The following is a 21,496-nucleotide window of genomic DNA, read 5'->3' as shown; positions in this document are numbered from 1 at the left end:
GTTTTATTCAGCTACAGCGTGAGCTTCACATTAGGGATTTCCTGAAAACGAATGACTTCTCTGAGGCGAATGTGGAGTTTGTGCTCGAGGGCGCCCTCTGGCCTCCAGTATGAATGAAACTTTTGGGTAGAAAAGTAAAAATAATACTTCTAAATAAATTTATATGACAATCCATATGTTTTTCTTCAAATCCTTAGACCTTTCTTATGATTTTTAGTCATAGGCTGTCTGCATGTTAACAGGTAACCCATAATTTTTTTAGTTTTCTGAAAAATATAAAAACAAATTTTTATTATTATACGGTTATATTTATTCTTAATAATTTTTTAATAATGAATGTTATTGTAATAGTAATAATTCTTATTTTTATTTAGCATTAATAATAATCATAATAATTATTATTAGTCATATTAATATATAAACACAAAATGTTAAACACACAAAAAAAGAATAATAATAATCACAATCGCAACTAGATATTTTCCCCAAATCGAGCAGCCCTAGTATGCGTCTGTTTGTGTGCTGTGCAAAAAGACGAGGAAGAGAACTCATTATCGCGCACTATTCACTATGAGAAGCTGTTCTGTGTTCACGTGTGTGTGTGTGTGTGTGCGTGGGTTTGTGTTTTTGTCCCCTTTTTCACCCCAGATGAGTTTGCAGCCGTATTTCTTATGGAATCACCGATTCTGGGAAATTTGGAAACCGGTTCTCGATACCCTAACCATAAATGAGTGTCATCTCAGAAACTCAATAAACGCTGTCATGTTCTCTTGCGTTGGGATGCTGGTAATCACTCAGAATAAACATGTCAAGTAATTATATGTCTGCCAAGGGCGTGAAAGATGCATCTGTAACCCCTCCTGTTCAAAACTGCACCGCTCCAAGCAGGACTCGAACCCGGGTCCGCCTGCATTAGAATCAGACGCTCTAACAAGGAGGATAAAGGCTGCAACCTCTAGTGTCAGTCACTAGAGCGTCTCTTGAGATCAGAGGAGTGAGGTTTACTCGCACAGCAACTACTAGCTGGCCTCCGTTACACATCCACAAACTTCATTTGGTCAATTTAAAAACATGTCCCTTCATTCTCCCAGCGTCAAACTGGTGTAACAACCCCACCCAGTGGCCAGAGGTGTCTTACCCGGACTTTTAAGCTGGGCATACACTGTGCGATTTTCGTCCGATTTCGAGCCGAATTCTGACTCGTGCGACTCTTTTTTGGGTCGGGCCGATTTTCAGCTTTGTCGTGCGCCGTTTGTCGTGAGGTGTTCGTGTACAGGGGGAAACGAGAGGCGACAAACCTCTCCCGATCGGCAATCGGATGGTCGGGTTAATTTCTGGCATGTCAGAAATTCTGGTCGCTCCTCGTGAGGTTATCGCACAGCTGAAGCAGAGCTACGAACTGATGGCCCTATTTCTCATCACTGCGCCTGCGCGAAAGCAGAAGTTTAACCATCAATCTTTAATGCAGCAAGAAAGAAAACGAAAAGAGGGAGATCTTTAAGTTCTGTAGGCAGTTATCAAATAGCAGAAATTTAGCGAACTGGAGGCAAGCAAAATGGATAAAATGGATAATCTAAGACGTTCAAACTGCCGTGTTTAGCCTATGATCAGTGCCTCTTCTATTCATTTAACTTTGAATATTAATTTACTTGTTTTACTTTCACAAATTATTTTATTTACTATTATTTAATATTTACTTAATTTTATTATCATCTGAAAAATGTGAACCGTTGTCCATCTTTTGACAAAAGAAAAGAATGACAAAATGTCACGGCGCAATATAGATTTTTTTTTTTTACTTTTCGTTTTAAATCATGAATGCGAGTCAGTGGATATCACACAAAAACGCAATGTGCGCGAAAGTCGGTGAAAGTGAAAGTAAAATCTGACGAGCTTTCGGCGCATATTCTCACAGAGACAAGATTAATTCACTCAGTCTTAATTAATATTCTTAATATTTCTCTTGTGGCCCATTTTGTGAAACAAATTAGAAGAGAAGTATAGGCCCATTTCGTGTCAAACAAGTTGTTTTTGAAATAAAGCTGCTCTTACTTTCTGATATTATTGCAGTGTTATGAAATATTTTAGACTGATAATCATTTTAATTATAGGCCTATAATTCCTTGTTTCATTGGGAAAAAAATATTTAAATAATGAGGAGTAATTAAGCTAATCTGTCTATTCTTTTATTATGCAGAGTATCGGTTATGCATTGATGTTGTAAAATGAGCGCGGGGCAATAAATGTAATATCAATTTAATAATAAAAGTAGGCCTACCCTAATAATAATGTTCATTTATATACATAAATTGTAAATGCTAAATGCTCTTGATACCGATAGCTGATGCATTTGATAGGCTATCTCTCTATTAAAGTTTTTTTTGCGCATATTTCACTCGTACAGTGAGCAGACAAGTCGCGCTCGACGATCAGACCGCACAGTGTGAGCACATAAACTGTGAGCTTTGGCTTTATATCGCATGCGATCTACTCGTACAGTGTGAGTCGGTAACCTTGCTGAAATCGCACAGAAATCGCACAGTGTATGTCCAGCTTAACTCATACCTCATCGAGCCACCAGGTAAGCCAGAGAATGATTTTACTTAGTTTTTGTATCATGAAGTACGCACAATGCTATCGCACGCTAAGTCAGGCTAGTTGAACAGAGAAGTGCACTCAGTACTCTAAATATAAAGACATTAATATATACATTTAAAGATTTTTACTGGCAAAAACGAAGTAAAATCATTCACTTGTTACACCAATTTTACACTGGGAGAATGAACGGACATGTTTTTAAATTGACCAAATGAAGTGTGTGGATGTGTCTTTCACGCTCTATGGCAGGGTGGACATGTTTAATCGGAGTGATTTCTTAAAGGTCCCATGGCATGAAAATGTCATTTTATGAGTTTTTTTTAACATTAATATGAGTTCCCCTAGCCTGTATATGGTCCCCAAGTGGCTAGAAATGTTGATGGGTGTAAACCGAGTTCTGGCTGTCTTTCTCTGCCTTTGAGAAAATGAGAGCTCAGATGAGCTGATCTGGAATTGTCCTGTTATGACGTCATACCAGGAAAGGTTACCGCCCCTTCCTCTGCAACATAATCTAACACTCATTTCAAATGCAAAGATGTCAGCCAATCACAACAGTGGGCGTTTTCACTGAAGTCTCACAGCAGACACGCCTCTTGAAACAGGACATTCAGCCAGAGGGGTAATAACAGTTTAGAAAAAATGCCTTTTATTTCTAAATTATGAATTTTTTTAATGTAAAAATCATACTAACAATATAAGTACACCTCAGGAAACATTATAAAATAATAGAAAAATGCCACGCCATGGGAGCTTTAAGTTATGTACGGACGTTGTTTTTTGCCGCCATTTTGTGCCGCCATTTTGTCTATGGGAAGTCTAGTTTATTTTCCCCTAAAAAAGGGCAGTGACGAAATTGACAGTTAAGTTATCCAGATGTGCTGGTAGGGTTTGAGGGATTTATCACAGTAAATGTGTTGACGCATGTCTTCTTGTCAGATAAAAAATGACCCACCTCGATTGGGTGCATATGTGTTTTATGAGCACTTTTAGAAGTTATGCGCATCTTGGCGTTTTTTGTTTTTAAATGCAACATCCCAAAATTCACATAAAAATAGGTTGAAAGATGCCAGCGATGTTCAATCCACTGAAACTCCACTAAAATGGAACTAAATTAGTTTTCAAAATCAGAAAAAGAAAGAGCGTGAAAGACTGAGGCTTGCATAAGCGTGTGGTTTCCAGGAGGTTGAGATCCGTATGAACAGCGCAGCCCAGCTGGCATAATCCCTTCATATTACATAAATATTCCACATCTCAGTCAAGAATTTAGAGGATTGCTAATGGATTGCGGTCTGTCAGCGTTAGACGTTAGACAAAGCAGAAGAAAAAGATTCACAGTTGCTTTTCTGTTTATTCTTAAGAGCATTTTAATAGTGTATAAAATACGAAAATAAAAGTTGATTATATTAAAAAAGATGTCGCTGCTTCTTCAGACAGACAGTGTGAATGGCTGGAGCTGAAGACCTTAAATGGAGATGGTTGGTCATGTTTCACGCTAATGACGTACTTCTGCGTTTATAATATAGGTTCATCAGCGCTAGAATAGAGTAATGTGTTGAACAGTGTTGGTGTGTTTCCCTCCCTGCAGAAAGCAGACCCGAAAAACACTTGATCATGGCAGCGGTAATTCATCAGATCATGAGAAGATGTCTCATGTCTCATGCTGTGATATTTTCTAATGGATGATATCCAGACATTTAGACTTAACCCTCTAGTTGCAGGTGTGTGTGCAGGCAGGAAGACGAAGACTTATTAATTGTAAATACTCCAAAGACAGGCAGAGAAGTAATAGCACAACACAACTTCAGGAGTGCAGGGGAAGGAACAACTTTAGTATCAACACAAACGAGGATGATAAATAACACACAGCTGAGTTAAACTGCAGTTGATGGACTGGCCACTAGAGGCAGACTCCAGAAGGAGCAGAATCTCATTGAGCTCATGTTAAAATGGCCAACTTTACAGCAGAAGAACATGTTTACAGTCTGGGACAAACTGTGCTAATACGGCTAATTTTGCCCTTCATGACGACCATAGATCATTAGAATTAATATAAAAAATTTTTTTTTAAAACATTTTGCCCAAAAATGCAACATTTCACATTACAATAGAGTGCAGGCCTTTAAAATCAATTTTTTGAAGTGAGAATAGCGCCTTCTGGAGCCGTTAAAAAAAATTAAAACGTGTAATGTCGTGTAACCATCTGTAGGCTATAGCTTTCTTTTTTTTTTCAATAAATGCAGTCTTGCCTGTTAATTTCGGTCTCTCTCTCTCTCTCTCTCTCTCTCTCTCTCTCTCTCTCTCTCTCTCTCTCTCTCTCTCTCTCTCTCTCTCTCTCTCTCTCTCTCTCTCTCTCTCTCTCTCTCTCTCTCTCTCTCTGTGTGTGCGTGTGTGTGTGCATTTGAGCGAGAGAGTCACTTTTGTATTTTTTTTTCAGTTAGTGATTTTTATTTAGCATATTCTCAAAATTTGCTGTTGCAGTCTTACCTGTTCATTTCTATGTGTGTGTGTGTGTGTGTGTGTTTGTGTGCGTGTGTGTGTGTGAGTGTCTAATTTGCACTCTTGACATTTTAGAGTGTCACCCCTTCATTGCTGTGCACTTTTTTTCTGCACAGTGGCTGATTTGTAGTTTGTACCACCAAAAGTTTCTCTGAGTTTTCGTATTTTTGAGTATTTCCCATTCATTTCCGATGTCGGACATTTTTGACCGCGAAGGAGACAAGTATGACTATTTTTTTTACGACCCTTTAACATATCCAAATCATCTTCTTGATTTTTTTGTGTGTTCACATAGCTAATGCAACACAATCTACCAAGTGTCATCCCATTCCGATCAGGCAAACAAATTTAACATTTCAAAACGTAAAAGTTTTGGTCATTTTTGACTGAAGAGGACCAGAGGGATAAAGCCTTAAAGTTCTGCATAATTAAGGGCGTGGCCACTTTGAGTGACAGGTGGATTGCTGTTTGTCTGCTGTCTGTTAGTCATCACCTCAGCTCAGCTCCGCCCACGTCCCGCCTCTTTGCCCATTCTCTGTTATCCGGGAGTGATTCGCTGACAAGATGGCGACGGCCAGCTCGACCCGACTTTACGCTTCAGAATCCTATAAGTGACGTCACGGACACCACGCCCATATTGTTTTATAGTCCATGATATGAACTAATAATGACGGTAACTATGGGGACAGACGAGTGGCGGGAAACTGAATATGTGACAAATGAAAACAAACTGAAAGTCCATGATCAAAACTAAACAGAATGGTGACACTAATACCGTTCGCATTTCAGTCATAATTACTATATTTTAGCTTGATAATGTTTTTTATTTAATATTTTGCATTTGTAGGGGATTTTATGGTAGTAAATGATATTTATGCAGTAGTTATAATCCATTTATTCACTTTTTAAGTATGAAAATGTAATTTCCGACTTAAACTGTGGTAAATCTTGAGTGTTTTGGAGCACAGACTGAAGTTTGGTGTCTTTGTAAAGACGACACTTGGCAGATTATTGCTGAAGTGAAAAACAATACTTTATTTTGTATGAAATATGCACAAAAATACCATTTTAAATTTTTAAATGAAATATATATATATATTCCATTTCCAAAACACGACAAAACTGTGTGAAAATCAATGCAAATTTGAGGTGTGAGGTAAGTGCTTTCTGCTAACCGATGTTAATTTCAAATCATCAAAACAAACACGCCCCTATTTTGATAGCTCCGCCCCACACATATGTAACCCAGGCAACGACTATGGCGGTGAAAGCAATGTGTGTTACTATGGTAATCCAGGTCGAATATTCAGTGAAAAAGTTATCCTTCCATCCCAAAAACACAAACACAGTTCTCACGAACAACTCGACAGCACAAGAACGATAGTCCAACTAACCAACATATTACAATTATGACCAGATTAGAGGATTATATCCATCAGGAACCAAAGGAACAAACATCAGGAGTTTATTATCTCACTGTTCGGACACACTTTGGCAGCTGATGTGGTTTAACGTTATCCGATGTGGAAATGAACGGGTCTTTATCATCGCTGAAGTGAACGATGAAACATACACATGAGCATATTCAAGCTAAAGCCAGCATATATTAGCTCTGTGAAACTAAACAAAACCAGTGTTACTCACCTGTGGAGAAGAAATAAAGCATCACTCACTCCTTGAGTTCTCCAGCGCTGGAGAGCTGATCGTGAGCCTTCTGTTGTTCCTCATCTTCCACATCTCTCTCTTTCTGCCATCTCTCTCTCTATCTGCCATCTCTCTCTCTATCTGCCATCTCTCTCTCTTTCTGCCATCTCTCTCTCTTTCTTCCACATCTCTCTCTATCTGCCATCTCTCTCTCTTTCTGCCATCTCTCTCTCTTTCTTCCACATCTCTCTCTCTATCTGCCATCTCTCTCTCTTTCTGCCATCTCTCTCTCTTTCTGCCATCTCTCTCTCTTTCTTCCACATCTCTCTTTCTGCCATCTCTCTCTCTATCTGCCATCTCTCTCTCTTTCTGCCATCTCTCTCTCTTTCTGCCATCTCTCTCTCTTTCTTCCACATCTCTCTTTCTGCCATCTCTCTCTCTATCTGCCATCTCTCTCTCTTTCTGCCATCTCTCTCTCTTTCTTCCACATCTCTCTCTATCTGCCATCTCTCTCTCTTTCTGCCATCTCTCTCTCTTTCTTCCACATCTCTCTCTATCTGCCATCTCTCTCTCTTTCTGCCATCTCTCTCTCTTTCTGCCATCTCTCTCTCTTTCTTCCACATCTCTCTCTATCTGCCATCTCTCTCTCTTTCTGCCATCTCTCTCTCTTTCTTCCACATCTCTCTCTATCTGCCATCTCTCTCTCTTTCTGCCATCTCTCTCTCTTTCTGCCATCTCTCTCTCTTTCTTCCACATCTCTCTATCTGTCATCTCTCTCTCTATCTGCCATCTCTCTCTCTTTCTGCCATCTCTCTCTCTCTCTGTGTTGTGTGTTTTGAATAATGACGTGCACTGAGCGCTCTCTTCTCCCTGTCATTAGTAGACACGCCCCTTACTGCTGATTGGCTGTTCGTTTGTTTTGGTTCTCAGCTGAGACACTTTTCTAAAGCAGTTTTGAAATATCACTTACCCCACCTTTAATATCTCCAAAAAAATTAGCTTTCAGTCAGATTTTGTGTGTGCGCAGTAATTCAAGAAGAAATCTTGACATTTTACTGAAAAAATGTTACATAGTGCAACTTTAAGTGAAAAATTACAAAAACAAAAAACGAAAATAACATTTTTTTCTGGAAAAAATGACCCAGAGGGTTAAGTGTGACTTAATAATGCGAGTAAATAATGACTAATGTTATCTCTTTGGGTGAGTGAATCCACTGATTTGGTGCAGAAACAATATTCCCTAGTAAGTTTCACAATTAATCACAAAGAAATGGCAAGCAAAAATCCTTTATTTTACAATGTTGGAGAGCCCAAATACCCAGCGGTTGATGTGAAATGATATGAAACATGTGCTTGTGTAAACGGAGGGACACATTTTTCTTTCAATCCGGGATTTCTGAGCTTCCCAGTGATGATTCAGATCAGATGAAACGGTATTTGGGTGAACTAACCTCTGACCTCTTGCGTTGCAGATGACCTTCCCCACTGTCCCAAGGGCATAACGTCAAAAGTTTTCCGCTTCAACGTCTCCAGCATGGAGAAGAACGCCACCAACCTGTTCCGGGCGGAGTTTCGAGCCCTGCGCGTGCCCAACTCCAGCTCCAAGAGGAACGAGCAGCGCATCGAGCTCTATCAGGTGCGGATCACACACTCACACACACTCACACACACTCACACACACTCACACACGAGGAGAAATAGTCAGAGAAATCACATTTGAACAGTTAATGCCTCATATAGCATCATATACTGGAGGACAAAACAGACACATTTTATTCAGAGACTCAAACTGAGCAAAAATATGCAATTTGGTGCAGATGCTGATATTAATATGGACAAAAAAATGAAATTCTAATGCTTTATAGGACATATATACATAAAATGCATATCAATATCTGCCAATATATAAGTCTTAGTAAGATGATATTTAATGCTTAGTTTTATGATCTGTAGTTTTCAAACATATAATGCAATGATGATTGACAGATGAACTAATAATGTTTAGAATAAATATATAAAAATGCATGTGTTTTTTGAGTATCATATTTGATACATCAGGCGTTTATGGCTCATATAGTCAGATATAGTGAGAATATGGAGGAAAAACAGTTGAATTTTATTCAGAAATATGCAATTTGGTGCAGATGCGGATATTAATAAGGACAAAAAAATGAAATTCTGATGCTTTATAGGAGATATATACATAAAATACATATCAATATCTGTCAATAATAAGTCTTAGTAAGATGATATTTAATGCTTAGTTTTATGATCTGTAGTTTTCAAATATAATGCAATGATGATTGACAGATGAACTAATAATGTTTAGACTAAATATATAAAAATGCATGTTTTTCATATTTGATACATCAGGCGTTTATGGCTCATATAGTCAGATATAATGAGAATATGGAGGAAAAATAGTTGAATTTTATTCAGAAATATGCAATTTGGTGCAGATGCGGATATTAATACGGACAAAAATATGAAATTCTGATGCTTTATAGGAGATATATACATAAAATGCATATCAATATCTGCCAATATATAATGTAAAATATAAATATTTTTATATAATTATAAAAACATATAATGCAATGACGTCTGACAGATGAACTAATAAACCTGATGATCATATTTGATACTCATGATTTTATAATAAATGATGATGGATAATCACGTAAAGCTCAGGTGAAATATTACCAACAATATCAAAGTTATTGATAAATCAGGTCAGATCTGACGGCAGAAAGACACTGAAGCACGAGCTAAAGGTTTGGACAATTACATGACTTTTTTTTTTTTTTAATGTTCAAATTCCAATGTTGTGTTTCACCTGAGTCAGTTTGACCAATACAATCAAGCGGTGGAATTTGAACATGTCTGTTTTTAAATGTTAAAATAAGTTTTAATTAACACAAATTATACGTTTCAACCACTTGGGGGAATTGGGAGACGTACACAAAGTGCTCTCGAGTATAAATATGCAGCTATAATGCATGTAGGTGGTTTTGAATGAATATTTCATGTCGATAAACAATGGTTAGCCTACATACTGTTAAAACTAATTGTGATATTGATATCTTTGTAAGATTGCCGACTCGCCAGCAGTTATATCACCCTGTAGCCTAAGACTGGTTTCCCACTGAAGCTAAGCAGGGCTGAGCCTGGTCAGTATCTGGATGGGAGACCAACTGGGAAAACTAGGCTTCTGCTGGAGGAGGTGTTAGTGAGTCCAGCAGGGGGCGCTCATCGTGGGGTCTGTGTGGGTCCTAACACCCCAGTGTATGATGGGGACACGATACTGTAACAAGCACCGTCCTTCAGATGAGCCGTTAAACCGATGTCCTGACTCTCTGTGGTCATTAAAAATCCCAGGATGTCCTTTGATAAAGAGTAGGGGTGTAACCCCGGCCAGTGGCGGTTCTAGGGGGGTGGCCAGGGGGGCCGGTGCCCCCGTGTCAACAAGCCTGGCCCCCCCTCTGGCCCCCGTAAATTTGGAATCACATCGCACCAAACAATGTTCTGAAACTGGTTGCAATGTGCGTTTTTTGCTGTGGCGGTGTGTGATGAAAAGAGCACTTTATTGTGTCATAACCAATAACCAATGCAGAGAAGCAATGAGGAGGCTGCGCGCTGTGGCGCGCAAGTGATGTCTGTTTATGAATGATTCGTCACTCAGTCTGCATTCGCTCAAATAGTTGTAAAACGCGGGCTATAGCGGTTGCTACGCTCTTGATTATAGATAAAATAAGCTCTCTTTATACACGTTGTGTTGAATGTAACTGCACCCTTACGCAGCAGTGATAGCTACTGGAGATTAATTTTACTGACTTGACGACTTTGAATTCCATTCAGTCATTTCGTTCATTTACTGGTAGTTAAAATATATTTTTTCAATGGCTAATTTCTCCGAACACGTCCACATATGTAATCTTTGATCATATTCCGAATTAGGAAGATGCAGCCAAAGATAAATTATGACCAACGCAATGAAAGAACCGTTCATGTGCGAATATGACAGAGATAGGCATACCCGAGAAAAGATACAGAATAATGTAATTTCAGTCTTGTTCACATATAGCGAGAAATAATATTATTTTATCCAATTGTCCAGTGTTGCTTATAGAGTATTAGATGTTTGTTTTGATGTCTATGCTAACTTTGCGAAGAGTCTGCTAACAGAGAGCAGGTAGGCTACAAAACATGTAAAATAAATGGTTTAGTTTTACTTTTATAAATTGAGCATGCATGATCATATTACAGATACATTACTTTTCAAATAAATAAATGAACTTGAAATGATTTTACTTCACGTGTAGAGACTGCAGATCGAGTGATACAGTACATGGCCAAATAAAAGACTTTCAATAATCTGGGAATAAAATAAAGGGTTAGTTCCCCCTAAAAGAAAATAAAAACACCTAATGTAACTCACCCTCGTGTTGTTCCAAAACCTGTATTGTTAGAATGTCGTTAACCAAACCATTTCAGTGCCAGAATGTCCATAAAATTCAAGATATGCGGCAGAAATGCCCCTGTTTGAGTTTTAGACTCAGAGCGTTTTTACACTGGGCACGTTTGTTGTGGTCCGCGTCAGAGCGCGTTCTACACCGCGAATACACCGCAGGCTCCCTCTCGCTCGTATCCAAGGTAAATCATCAACACTATCATCCCTTACACATGTGTTGTATTGAACTAAATACACCGTCATCTGATAAAATGCATGCGCAGGTTACTTTTCTTGCGCACCCGAGTCTTAATCTTATATTATATAATACAGTCTTATGTATCCTGTTTATATATATATATATTAACAAAAGTACATATTTTGAATAGGCTATCATAATGTTTATAGTTATTTTATGTTTATTTCCATTTGTTTAGCTACGCATTTGTGTTGCCTCTATCCAAAAAAATACATATACAATGGTTATTAGCAGTTGTGTACTTTGTTTTTGATTCATTATTGCATTAAATATTATTATATTGGATCTAACTATAATTACCCAGTTGTGAATCATATGACCAGTGGATCGTCCGTGGGTGGCCAGAAAACATTTATTATAAACCAGCGGCTCGGTAGCGGACCACTGTCGGAAAAGTGGTGGCTGCCGCCGGTGGTCCGCTAGGAAAACGATGAGCAAAATGCCAGCGGGCCGCCGGTGGGCCGCCAACTTTGCCTCCAGTGGTCCGCCACAGGCCCGCTAGTCGTATTAGCTTGTTGCTTTCAAATTCCCATGAATCGCAGCACAGCTCGAGCGCAATTTGCGCAACCGAGCTCAGACTACATCCTTCAGGCAGTCTCGAATTCAGTTCCCCTGAGCTCAGCTCACCCGGGTCCGCATGACAACTTTCACATTACCAATTATTCAAACTAAACTGCCAGTGTGAAAACGCCCTCACATTTACATCATGATATAGACTAAGCATTAACATGAGTAACGAGTGCAATATCACACAAGTTCTGTTTTTCTACCCAGAATAGCATGAGTGCAAATGCGATAGGCCTACTGATCTTATACAACAGTTTAATAAAATAAATAAGTTAATATTGTGTTCAACATAAGAAAGTCCTATTTGGAACGACATGGGGGTGAGTAAATGGTGATAGAATTTTCAGGTGAACTACCTAATTATCTACTGGTTAAGATAAATGTTAACGTGTGCCCCCTAAAAGCACAAGTGGCCCCTGCCTGGCCCCCATAGTTACCGTGGTCTAGAACCGCCACTGCCCGGCATCCTGGACACATTTGCCCATTGGCCCCTGTCCATCATGGCCTCCTAATCATCCCCATATATACGATTGGCTTCATCACTCGGTCTCCTCTCCACCAATCAGCTGGTGTGTGTGTGGTGGGCGTTCTGGCACAAAATGGCTGCCGTCGCATCATCCAGGTGGAGCTGCACATCGGTGGAGGATGAGGAGATTCCCCCCTTCTATATAAAGCGCTATATAAATGTAACAAATGAATTATTAATTATAGAACAGTGACAACTTTACCGCGCTCTGAGAGCCCCCGAGTGTTTGGGAGCATTTCCGTCGTGTTGTGGCTTTTTTGTTGTGTTGTGAACTTATGTTTACTTCTTATATTGCGTTGTGTTGTGCACTACTGGGCCACCGTAGGATCCTCTCGGTTTCTGTCACTTTCGGAAAAAACAGTATTTGACTGCTCAGATGTTTTGATGAACTGCTCTTTGAGAGATTCTCTTATTTCAGGAGAAGGGTTATTCTCAACAAGGCTCAATGTAGTTCACGCGCAACTTGTCATCCACTCGTATAACTCGTATAACTCTACGGGGGACCAACACAATATTAGGTCATAATGTTATGCCAGATCAGTGTAGTTAGTGAGAATTGGACCCTAAACTAAAGCATTACCAGATTTCCAATACAAACCTTTCAAGACTGACTGATCATGAGGTTATTCAGGCTTAATATATGCTTCTGTACGCATTTGTTTTGTTTCAATGACCTGGCCTTGACTCCCACAATGCACTGCAAATGACATAATCAGTCTCCAGACACTCCTAATGTTTGTTGAGCATCAGATCCTCATATGAGAATGATTAGTGAAGGGTCATGTGACACTGAAGACTGGAGAAATGATGAATAAATGACACTTTACTATAGAGAACAGCTGATCTACACTGGATTTCTGATCGAATAAATGCGGCATCTGAATATTTTTGCATGAATTTTCCAACCAAATCTTAATATCAATGAGACATGAGTGGTTTTATATCGTACCATTACCTCATACACACACACAGTCTTGTAGCTTTTGTCTTTTCCTGTCGAACAAACACAGACGGGGAGAGAGAGATGATGGCACTGAACTCGGCTTTACGGGCCTGATGTGTTTTCCAGGTGCTGATGGATTATACAGAAGAACATTTGCACAATCGCAACCGAACAAAAGAAGCATTCTGAGAAACTCTGAGCTTTACTTTCACATGCCGATGCTTCTGACCGCAATATAAAAGCCTGAGAGCTGTTATATAACCGCTTCATTCCCAGCTCCACCGCCGAGTATATATTCTATAGGTGTTGCGAGCGCTGATCGGGTTCCAGCACTTCCTGTAAAGGAGCCGCTTTAGCCCACAGGAGAGCGGGGTCAGAGGTCGTGGGCCGCTCATGGCTCTCCCAGGACATCCACCCCCAGTCTCACAGGATGCTGGATTAGCTCCTCATCCCACTTTATCCCAGCCGGCGTTTTATGTGCCGGCCGCTGCGGGTCCTCCTCGCGTTTGCTGATTTGAACTGTGAGCGGACACATTCCTTCAGCGAGCTCAGTAGAACCACACTGAACCTTTTACATTCGGTTTTTTGTCACTTTAAAACATCTTGCAAGTTTCATGTCTAAATACATCCTCCTCATTATAAAAAAAAAACACTTGCTCAAATGTTTATTTAGGGTCCAATTCTCACTATTAACTATGACTTTTGCCTCATTAAACTCCTAATTACTGCTTATTAATAGTTCTTAAGGTAGTTATGGTAGATGCGGAATAAGTGCGGATAAACAGCCAATATAATAGTGATATGCATGATAATGAGCAACTAGTTATTAGTGAGAATTAGACACTAAACTAAAGTGTTAAAGGGATAGTTCACCCACAAATGAAAATTAGCCCATGATTTACTCTCCCTCAAGTCATCCGAGGTGTGTGTGACATTCTTCTTTCAGACGAATATAATCTGAGTTACATTAAAAATGTCCTGACTAATCCAAGCTTTATAATAGCAGTGACTTGATTTGTTCATTTATGAAGTCTATAAAAGTGCATCAATCCATCAATCCTTTTATGATGGACAGATGCTCTTTTATGATGAATAGATGCACTTTTATGATGGACAGATGCACTTTTATGATGGATAGATTCTCTTTTATGATGGACAGATGCACTTTTATGATGGATAAATTCTCTTTTATGATGGATAGATGCACTTTTATGATGGACAGATGCACTTTTATGATGGATAGATTCTCTTTTATGATGGACAGATGCACTTTTATGATGGATAGATGCACTTTTATGATGGATAGATTCTCTTTTATGATGGACAGATGCACTTTTATGATGGACAGATGCACTTTTATGATGGATAGATTCTCTTTTATGATGGATAGATGCACTTTTATGATGGATAGATGCCCTTTTATGATGGACAGATGCACTTTTATGATGGATAGATTCTCTTTTATGATGGATATATTCTCTTTTATGATGGATAGATGCACTTTTATAATGGACAGATGCACTTTTATGATGGATAGATGCACTTTTATAATGGATAGATTCTCTTTTATGATGATAGATGCACTTTTATGATGGACAGATGCACTTTTATGATGGACAGATGCACTTTTATGATGGATAGATTCTCTTTTATGATGGATAGATTCTCTTTTATGATGGATAGATTCTCTTTTATGATGGATAGATGCACTTTTATGATGGATAGATTCTCTTTTATGATGATAGATGCACTTTTATGATGGATAGATTCTCTTTTATGATGGACAGATGCACTTTTATGATGGATAGATTCTCTTTTATGATGGATAGATTCTCTTTTATGATGGATAGATTCTCTTTTATGATGGATAGATGCACTTTTATGATGGATAGATTCTCTTTTATGATGGATAGATGCTCTTTTATAATGGATAGATTCTCTTTTATGATGATAGATGCACTTTTATGATGGATAGATTCTCTTTTATGATGGACAGATGCACTTTTATGATGGATAGATTCTCTTTTATGATGGACAGATGCACTTTTATGATGGATAGATTCTCTTTTATGATGGATAGATGCACTTTTATGATGGACAGATGCACTTTTATGATGGATAGATTCTCTTTTATGATGGACAGATGCACTTTTATGATGGATAGATGCTCTTTTATGATGATAGATGCACTTTTATGATGGATAGATTCTCTTTTATGATGGATAGATTCTCTTTTATGATGATAGATGCACTTTTATGATGGATAGATTCTCTTTTATGATGGATAGATTCTCTTTTATGATGGATAGATTCTCTTTTATGATGGATAGATGCACTTTTATGATGGATAGATTCTCTTTTATGATGGATAGATTCTCTTTTATGATGGATAGATGCACTTTTATGATGGATAGATGCACTTTTAAAATGGACAGATGCACTTTTATGATGGATAGATGCAATTTTAAAATGGACAGATGCACTTTTATGATGATAGATGCACTTAAATGATGGATAGATGCACTTTTATGATGAATAGATGCACTTTTATGATGGATAGATGCACTTTTATGATGGATAGATTCTCTTTTATGATGGATAGATTCTCTTTTATGATGATAGATGCACTTTTATGATGGACAGATGCACTTTTATGATGGACAGATGCTCTTTTATGATGGATAGATGCTCTTTTATGATGAATAGATGCTCTTTTATGATGGATAGATGCACTTTTATGATGGATAGATGCACTTTTATGATGGACAGATGCACTTTTATGATGGACAGATGCACTTTTATGATGGACAGATGCACTTTTATGATGGACAGATGCACTTTTATGATGGATAGATGCTCTTTTATGATGGATAGATGCACTTTTATGATGGACAGATGCACTTTTATGATGGACAGATGCACTTTTATGATGGATAGATGCTCTTTTATGATGGACAGATGCACTTTTATGATGGACAGATGCACTTTTATGATGGACAGATGCACTTTTATGATGGACAGATGCACTTTTATGATGGACAGATGCACTTTTATGATGGACAGATGCACTTTTATGATGGATAGATGCTCTTTTATGAGAGATAGATGCACTTTTATGATGGACAGATGCACTTTTATGATGGACAGATGCACTTTTATGATGGACAGATGCACTTTTATGATGGACAGATGCACTTTTATGATGGATAGATTCTCTTTTATGATGGACAGATGCTCTTTTATGATGGATAGATGCACTTTTATGATGGATAGATGCACTTTTATGATGGACAGATGCACTTTTATGATGGATAGATGCACTTTTATGATGGACAGATGCACTTTTATGATGGATAGATGCACTTTTATGATGGATAGATGCACTTTTATAATGGACAGATGCACTTTTATAATAGATAGATGCTCTTTTATGATGGATAGATGCTCTTTTATGATGGATTTATTCTCTTTTATGATGGATAGATGCACTTTTATGATGGATAGATGCACTTTTATGATGGACAGATGCACTTTTATAATGGACAGATGCACTTTTATAATAGATAGATGCTCTTTTATGATGGATAGATACACTTTTATGATGGATAGATGCACTTTTATGATGGATAGATGCACTTTTATGATGGATAGATACACTTTTATGATGGATAGATGCACTTTTATGATGAATAGATGCACTTTTATGATGGATAGATGCACTTTTATGATGGATAGATACACTTTTATGATGGACAGATGCACTTTTATAATGGACAGATGCACTTTTATAATAGATAGATGCTCTTTTATGATGGATAGATACACTTTTATGATGGATATATTCTCTTTTATGATGAATAGATGCACTTTTATGGTGGACAGATGCACTTTTATAATGGACAGATGCACTTTTATAATAGATAGATGCTCTTTTATGATGGATAGATACACTTTTATGATGGATAGATGCTCTTTTATGATGGATAGATACACTTTTATGATGGATAGATGCTCTTTTATGATGGATAGATACACTTTTATAATAGATAGATGCTCTTTTATGATGGATAGATACACTTTTATGATGGATATATTCTCTTTTATGATGAATAGATGCACTTTTATGATGGATAGATGCTCTTTTATGATGGATAGATACACTTTTATGATGGATAGATTCTCTTTTATGATGGACAGATGCTCTTTTATGATGAATAGATGCACTTTTATGATGGATAGATGCTCTTTTATGATGGATAGATGCTCTTTTATGATGGACAGATGCTCTTTTATGATGAATAGATGCACTTTTATGATGGATAGATGCACTTTTATGATGGACAGATGCACTTTTATGATGGATAGATGCACTTTTATGATGGACAGATGCACTTTTATGATGGATATATTCTCTTTTATGATGGATAGATGCACTTTTATGATGGATAGATGCACTTTTATAATGGATAGATGCACTTTTATGATGGACAGATGCACTTTTATGATGGATAGATGCACTATTATGATGGATAGATGCACTTTTATGATGGACAGATGCACTTTTATGATGGATAGATGCACTATTATGATGGATAGATGCACTTTTATGATGGATAGATGCACTTTTATGATGGACAGATGCACTTTTATGATGGATATATTCTCTTTTATGATGGATAGATGCACTTTTATGATGGATAGATGCACTTTTATGATGGACAGATGCACTTTTATGATGGATATATTCTCTTTTATGATGGATAGATGCACTTTTATGATGGATAGATGCACTTTTATAATGGACAGATGCACTTTTATAATAGATAGATGCTCTTTTATGATGGATAGATGCTCTTTTATGATGGATATATTCTCTTTTATGATGGATAGATGCACTTTTATGATGGATAGATGCACTTTTATGATGGATAGATGCACTTTTATGATGGACAGATGCACTTTTATAATGGACAGATGCACTTTTATAATAGATAGATGCTCTTTTATGATGGATAGATACACTTTTATGATGGATATATTCTCTTTTATGATGGATAGATGCACTTTTATGATGGATAGATGCACTTTTATGATGGATAGATACACTTTTATGATGGATAGATACACTTTTATAATGGACAGATGCACTTTTATGATGGATAGATTCTCTTTTATGATGATTGATGCACTTTTATGATGGATAGATACACTTTTATAATAGATAGATGCTCTTTTATGATGGATAGATACACTTTTATAATGGACAGATGCACTTTTATAATGGACAGATGCACTTTTATGATGGATAGATTCTCTTTTATGATGATTGATGCACTTTTATAATGGATAGATGCACTTTTATGATGGATAGATACACTTTTATGATGGATAGATTCTCTTTTATGATGATAGATGCACTTTTATGATGGATAGATACACTTTTATAATAGATAGATGCTCTTTTATGATGGATAGATACACTTTTATGATGGATAGATACACTTTTATAATAGATAGATGCTCTTTTATGATGGATAGATACACTTTTATGATGGATAGATGCTCTTTTATGATGGATAGATACACTTTTATGATGGATAGATACACTTTTATAATAGATAGATGCTCTTTTATGATGGATATATTCTCTTTTATGATGGATAGATACACTTTTATGATGGATAGATGCTCTTTTATGATGGACAGATGCACTTTTATAATGGATAGATGCACTTTTATGATGGATAGATACACTTTTATGATGGATAGATTCTCTTTTATGATGATAGATGCACTTTTATGATGGATAGATACACTTTTATAATAGATAGATGCTCTTTTATGATGGATAGATACACTTTTATGATGGATAGATACACTTTTATAATAGATAGATGCTCTTTTATGATGGATATATTCTCTTTTATGATGGATAGATACACTTTTATGATGGATAGATGCTCTTTTATGATGGACAGATGCACTTTTATAATGGATAGATGCACTTTTATGATGGATAGATACACTTTTATGATGGATAGATTCTCTTTTATGATGATAGATGCACTTTTATGATGGATAGATACACTTTTATAATAGATAGATGCTCTTTTATGATGGATAGATACACTTTTATGATGGATAGATGCACTTTTATAATAGATAGATGCTCTTTTATGATGGATATATTCTCTTTTATGATGGATAGATACACTTTTATGATGGATAGATGCTCTTTTATGATGGACAGATGCACTTTTATGATGGATAGATGCTCTTTTATGATGGATAGATGCTCTTTTATGATGGATAGATGCACTTTTATGATGGATAGATGCTCTTTTATGATGGATAGATTCTCTTTTATGATGGATAGATGCACTTTTATGATGGATAGATGCACTTTTATGATGGATAGATTCTCTTTTATGATGGATCTATACACTTTTATGATGGATAGATGCTCTTTTATGATGGATAGATGCACTTTTATGATGGATAGATGCACTTTTATGATGGACAGATGCTCTTTTATGATGGACAGATGCTCTTTTATGATGGATAGATGCTCTTTTATGATGGATAGATTCACTTTTATGATGGATAGATGCACTTTTATGATGGATAGATGCTCTTTTATGATGGATAGATTCACTTTTATGATGGATAGATGCACTTTTATGATGGATAGATGCTCTTTTATGATGGATAGATGCTCTTTTATGATGGATAGGTGCACTTTTATGATGGATAGATTCTCTTTTATGATGGATAGATACACTTTTATGATGGATAGATGCACTTTTATGATGGACAGATGCTCTTTTATGATGGATAGATGCACTTTTATGATGGATAGATTCTCTTTTATGATGGATAGATACACTTTTATGATGGATAGATGCACTTTTATGATGGACAGATGCTCTTTTATGATGGATAGATGCACTTTTATGATGGATAGATTCTCTTTTATGATGGATAGATACACTTTTATGATGGATAGATGCACTTTTATGATGGATAGATGCTCTTTTATGATGGACAGATGCTCTTTTATGATGGATAGATTCTCTTTTATGATGGATAGATACACTTTTATGATGGATAGATGCACTTTTATGATGGATAGATTCTCTTTTATGATGGATAGATACACTTTTATGATGGATAGATGCACTTTTATGATGGATAGATGCACTTTTATGATGGATAGATGCTCTTTTATGATGGATAGATTCTCTTTTATGATGGACAGATGCACTTTTATGATGGATAGATGCACTTTTATGATGGACAGATGCTCTTTTATGATGGATAGATGCTCTTTTATGATGGATAGATTCTCTTTTATGATGGATAGATACACTTTTATGATGGATAGATGCACTTTTATGATGGACAGATGCTCTTTTATGATGGATAGATGCTCTTTTATGATGGATAGATTCTCTTTTATGATGGATAGATGCTCTTTTATGTAAAGTCTTTTTGAGTTTGATGCTAAAGCTTGGCACACCTATTTTTAGGCAGTTTCTCCCATTCTTCCTTGCAGGATCTCTCCATCAGGTTGGATGGGGAGCGTCGGTGCACAGAGATCGGGTTCAGGTCTGGGCTCTGGCTGGGCCACTCAAGGACATTCACAGAGTTGTCCCGTAGCCTTTGTTATCTTGGCTGTGTGCTCAAGGTCTTTGTCCTGTTGGATGATAAACCTGCGCCCCAGTCTGTGGTCCAGAGCGCTCTGGAGCAGGTCTTCATCAAGGATGTCTCTGTACATTGCTGCATTCATCTTTCCCTCGATCCTGACTAGTCTCCCAGTTCCTGCTGCTGAAAAACACCCCCACATCATGATGCTGCCACCACCACGCTTCACTGTAGGGATGGGATTGGCCAGGTAATGAGCGGTGCCTGGTTTCCTCCAGACATGACGCTTGCCATTCAGGCCAAAGAGTTCAATCTTTGTTTCATCAGACCAGAGAATTGTGTTTCTCATGATCTGAGAGTCCCTCAGGT

At 37.3% G+C, this 21,496-nt stretch overlaps 1 protein-coding gene across 1 annotated transcript in view; it reads left to right on the top strand.

Annotated features, from left to right (window-relative positions):
- Positions 1-21,496, top strand: part of tgfb3 (transforming growth factor, beta 3) — a 61,111-nt gene that overhangs the window by 15,002 nt on the left and 24,613 nt on the right. Inside the window, exon 2 of the mRNA XM_079833469.1 lies at positions 8,211-8,374. Within this exon, the coding sequence (XP_079689595.1) occupies positions 8,211-8,374 (164 nt within the window). The remainder of the gene's footprint in view (positions 1-8,210; positions 8,375-21,496) is intronic.

Source organism: Gobio gobio, assembly GCF_949357685.1.
Source record: "Gobio gobio genome assembly, chromosome: 13".
NCBI classification, from domain to species: domain Eukaryota; kingdom Metazoa; phylum Chordata; class Actinopteri; order Cypriniformes; family Gobionidae; genus Gobio; species Gobio gobio.
Note: the sequence above shows the minus strand (reverse complement) of the source record. Positions and strands in the feature narration are given on the sequence as shown.